We start from the raw sequence: 3708 nt of genomic DNA, 5'->3' as shown, positions 1-3708 counted from the left end.
TGGTGTGTGTGGGATGCAGTGTGTGTTCAGGCTCAAACACATTTGTTTATTGATGAAGAGACTTTTTATAGTTGGAAAACAAAGTGTACAAGCAGCAGACTGGTGGTGGCATCGTGTTTGCAGAACCTTCAGGCCATTTTGGGTTTGTGTGTGTGTGTGTGTGTGTGTTTGTATTTGTGTGTTTGTGTGTGCCTGGGGCTTGTGTGTCTTCCGAGCAGAGACCTTGGCCAAGGTTCTAGTTGTTAAAAATCAGCAGCAGATCCTGGAGGTAGCGCTCAGGTTGTGTAACACGGAGGCAGTTCTGCTGGAACGTTTCTATGGAAATTTGTCTTATTTACAAAACAAACTTTAGCGTTTTCGGCCTCGTACTGGACCAGTCATTTATTTACATCCAGGAGTTTGACTCAGTGCTGAGAAATCAGAGTTTGTTTTGAGCTGATGGTGTTATTGACGCCTCACACAGCATCAGATCAGCTGTAAGGAGAAATCAGTTGGAGAAAATCCACCGAGCTTTGTTGTGATAAAAACACCAAAGTTCTGCAGGATGTTGGTCAGTTTGGGCTGTAGGAAGCTAGAACAGACATTTTTATTCTTTTTTTTGACAAACTAATATCGACAGCATGGATGACAGATGAATCAGTTACTGCAGTCCTGGTCCAGAGTTATTGGGATGATATTTGGTATCTGGTGGATGCTGGATTTTTGGCACTGGTGAGTTTTTATGGTGTGAAACATTCTGATATCAACATTTTGGCAGATATTTTGTTTTTTATATGCAGATATATGCATCCTGTAAACAATTATTAATATTATTATTTTTAAATGGATGAGGACGGAGTAGTTGATTGTTCCCAGCAGTGTTTTTAACAAACTAGTGAGCAACCTCCTGTGAAGACACTGTTGGACTCTGATACCTGCTCAGCTATGATGGATGCTCTGCTGCATGTGCTGCAAACAGTCTGAGCCGCTACCTGATGACACCTTATCCCAAGTACCTTTCTTTAGCATTATGACCTGTAGCAGTGCGTATTGGACACCACACACTGATTAGAAAAAGAAAAAGCTTCTTCATTAGATCTCCTAAAAGCTATCTTCGGTTTATATTATTATTATTTTCCCTGAATCTCTACCATCAGTAACCCTCTTCTCCTCCATCCAGTGCTGCGATCTGGGCTACCATGCCAGCCTGAATCGGGCCCTGCGGACCTACCTGTCGGCAGAATACAACCTGGAAACGTCCCGGCACGAGGGTCTTGACATTATTGAAAATGCTGTGGACAGTCTGGACCCGCGAAGCGACCGTCAGAGGTTCATGGAGATGTACCCCACAGCTTTCTGCCCGCCGGCGAAGTTTGAGTTCCAACCTCACATGGGAGACGAAGTACGTAGCGCGGTTAGCAGTGATGCTACGGTGATCATATCTAATAACTGTGCATGTGTGGTGGGGTTTCCAGTTAAATGGATGATTGTTTCCAGGGACACTAAAAATGATCAAAACTATATTTAGAGAAACAAAAGTGTTTGGTTCTCCAGCCGTGTTGAGCTGCAGATACACCGAAGGAAATTTGGAGTTTATTAAAAAAAGTCTCAGACTTAATGAGGTCTGATATTCAGTGGCTTCAGTGCAGCTTTTTACTGCGTCTGGGCTGCCGGCTCAGGTTTTATGGGGCACTGAATTTGACAAATCATGTGTTATTCCTCTCCCGGCAGTCATGTAGCCCAACATGTGTTAAGTTTTACTGTTTGGCTGGCACTCCGCTGATATCATGTCTGTTTACTAGCTGTTGTTGTGTGGCTGTCTGGATTCGTTTGGCAGAAGTCGCTGTGGTTTGCCTGCAATTCAGGAAGAATCTGAACGGCTGCATCCTGTTTGAACCTCGGCCCCATGATAGGTTGAGGTCTCAGGTTGTCGTGGGTGACGGTGTGTCTTCTCTCTCCTCCAGGTGTGTCATGTGTCAGTGCAGCCGCCGGTGAACGGGGAGCTCATCCTGAGGTTCCAGCAGCTCCAGTCCCGCCTGGCTACTCTGAAGATCGAGAACGAAGAGGTGAAATAGCAGCACAAATACTTTGAAACCACCGGTTATTTGCGGGGCGGGGTTTACTCTCTTTAGCTCCAGTTGTGCTGCCTGGCAGACGGTTTTGTTTTTCTGCTTTTCGTGGGCTGATAATTGCAGAGAATTAAAGCGAGCAGAGAAAGTTAACTTCAGCCAGAAGTCATCCAAGGTGAGACAGAAAATAGTCGATCTCTGAAGAATCGGCTCACTGCCTGTTTTCCTCTCTCATGCCCTGCAGGTAGCCATCAAACCCTCTCTGTGAAGCCTCCATCTTTTGCTCCCACCGGTAGAATTCACTTTCTGCTTTTATTTGCACAAACCTGTCCTGTGCCGTTCTTTTTTTTTTGACATCGGAGGTGCATCTTTGCTTCTCGGGCTCTATTGTTTTAATGTGACTTGTGCCAGCTCACAGAGTGCAGTCGCATCCATCAGACGGGCTCTCGCATCACGTCTGACCTGCTTCCCCTCCGTGAGCGCTCGCTGCATTTCCCTCTTTGCTTCTCTCCCTCCACATCACTGCCTTTTATTTCTTTTATCCTTTTACAAAGACACGTAGGAGCGCGTCACTCAGCTCCCTCCCTGTTCACGGTGCAGTTTCATATTCCTTCTGATCAAGTTGTCAAGTCTTTAGTGAAACTGAGTGAAAATGCATCCACGTGAACGGCCAGTGATGGATCAGGCAGACTTTGGGAAGTTAACAGTCTTGATTAATCAGCCTGTGGTTGCTGCTGCTTGTAGTTTAGTTCTACAGGTCCTGGTGGCAGAAAACAGCCCCGAGCAGAACTACTGCCAGAACACCAGGTGTAGGAGTTGGAAGGGTCCACTTTGGTTTACTCGTTCAGTATTTAAACCTGCTGCCAGAAACGTGTAGGTGATAATAATCCTTTTCAATAACAGTTGAATGCTTTTATTGTGAAGCTGCATTTAGTTTGATTTACATATATAGAAGAGGAACCAGTCAGGTGAAGGATATCGGTGGGATAACAGTTGTTTGGGTTCGTTTTAGTAGATCGTAAATGTCAAAGCAGCGTCCAAGGTTTCCCAGCAGGACGCTGCTCTGCAACGAGAGGTTTTACTTCACCTGTCAGAGGTTTTATTGTTGTGGCTGATGCTTGGTGTGTGATGGACCGGCAGCTAAAGCTTCTGCACTGGGAGGTAGAGACAGAATGTGAACACCTCAGGAGGGTTTTGCAGGAAAATTGCATTTATCAGTGCTATCAACGGTGTGTTTTTATTTTCTAGTGTTTACATTCAGCCTCAAGGTTTCTCTCAACATTGTCCCCACAGATAATTACCTTTATTAATTAATACTGATTTTATTCATCATCTCACGCTGAAGGATTATTTTATGTATATCGTATTTATTGTTTATTCTGAGCCTGCCCAGGGCTGTGGGCTAACCCTATCAATAGGTTGTAAGTGTGCGCCGTCCCTGCAGGATGCACCAAGAAGTACGTTAGCAAATGGAGTCTGATTTTATTAAAAAAATCTTAAGTAGAATAACTTAAAACTCATCATGCAGAAGCTGTTATTTCCTGGTAATAACCTCCCAACACGAGGAGCTGCTGCTTTACATCGCTGTAGACTTAATATCACAAGAGACTGGATTTACAGACGCTGTGCTGAACTCTCACAAATCAGGATGGGATTTGTG

The 3708-nt window shown here is 44.7% G+C and overlaps 1 protein-coding gene across 3 annotated transcripts in view; it reads left to right on the top strand.

Annotated features, from left to right (window-relative positions):
• Positions 1-3708, top strand: part of srgap1a (SLIT-ROBO Rho GTPase activating protein 1a) — an 86933-nt gene that overhangs the window by 52437 nt on the left and 30788 nt on the right. For all 3 annotated transcript variants that reach the window (XM_008301131.1, XM_008301130.1, XM_008301132.1), the window contains exons 7-8: positions 1160-1381; positions 1944-2045. In XM_008301131.1, coding sequence (XP_008299353.1) covers positions 1160-1381; positions 1944-2045 — 324 coding nt within the window. The remainder of the gene's footprint in view (positions 1-1159; positions 1382-1943; positions 2046-3708) is intronic.

Source organism: Stegastes partitus, unplaced genomic scaffold (genome assembly GCF_000690725.1).
Source record: "Stegastes partitus isolate 25-593 unplaced genomic scaffold, Stegastes_partitus-1.0.2 Scaffold1633, whole genome shotgun sequence".
Classification (NCBI taxonomy): Eukaryota; Metazoa; Chordata; class Actinopteri; family Pomacentridae; genus Stegastes; species Stegastes partitus.
The sequence above is the reverse complement of the archived record's forward strand: the minus strand, read 5'-3'. Positions and strand labels throughout refer to the sequence as shown.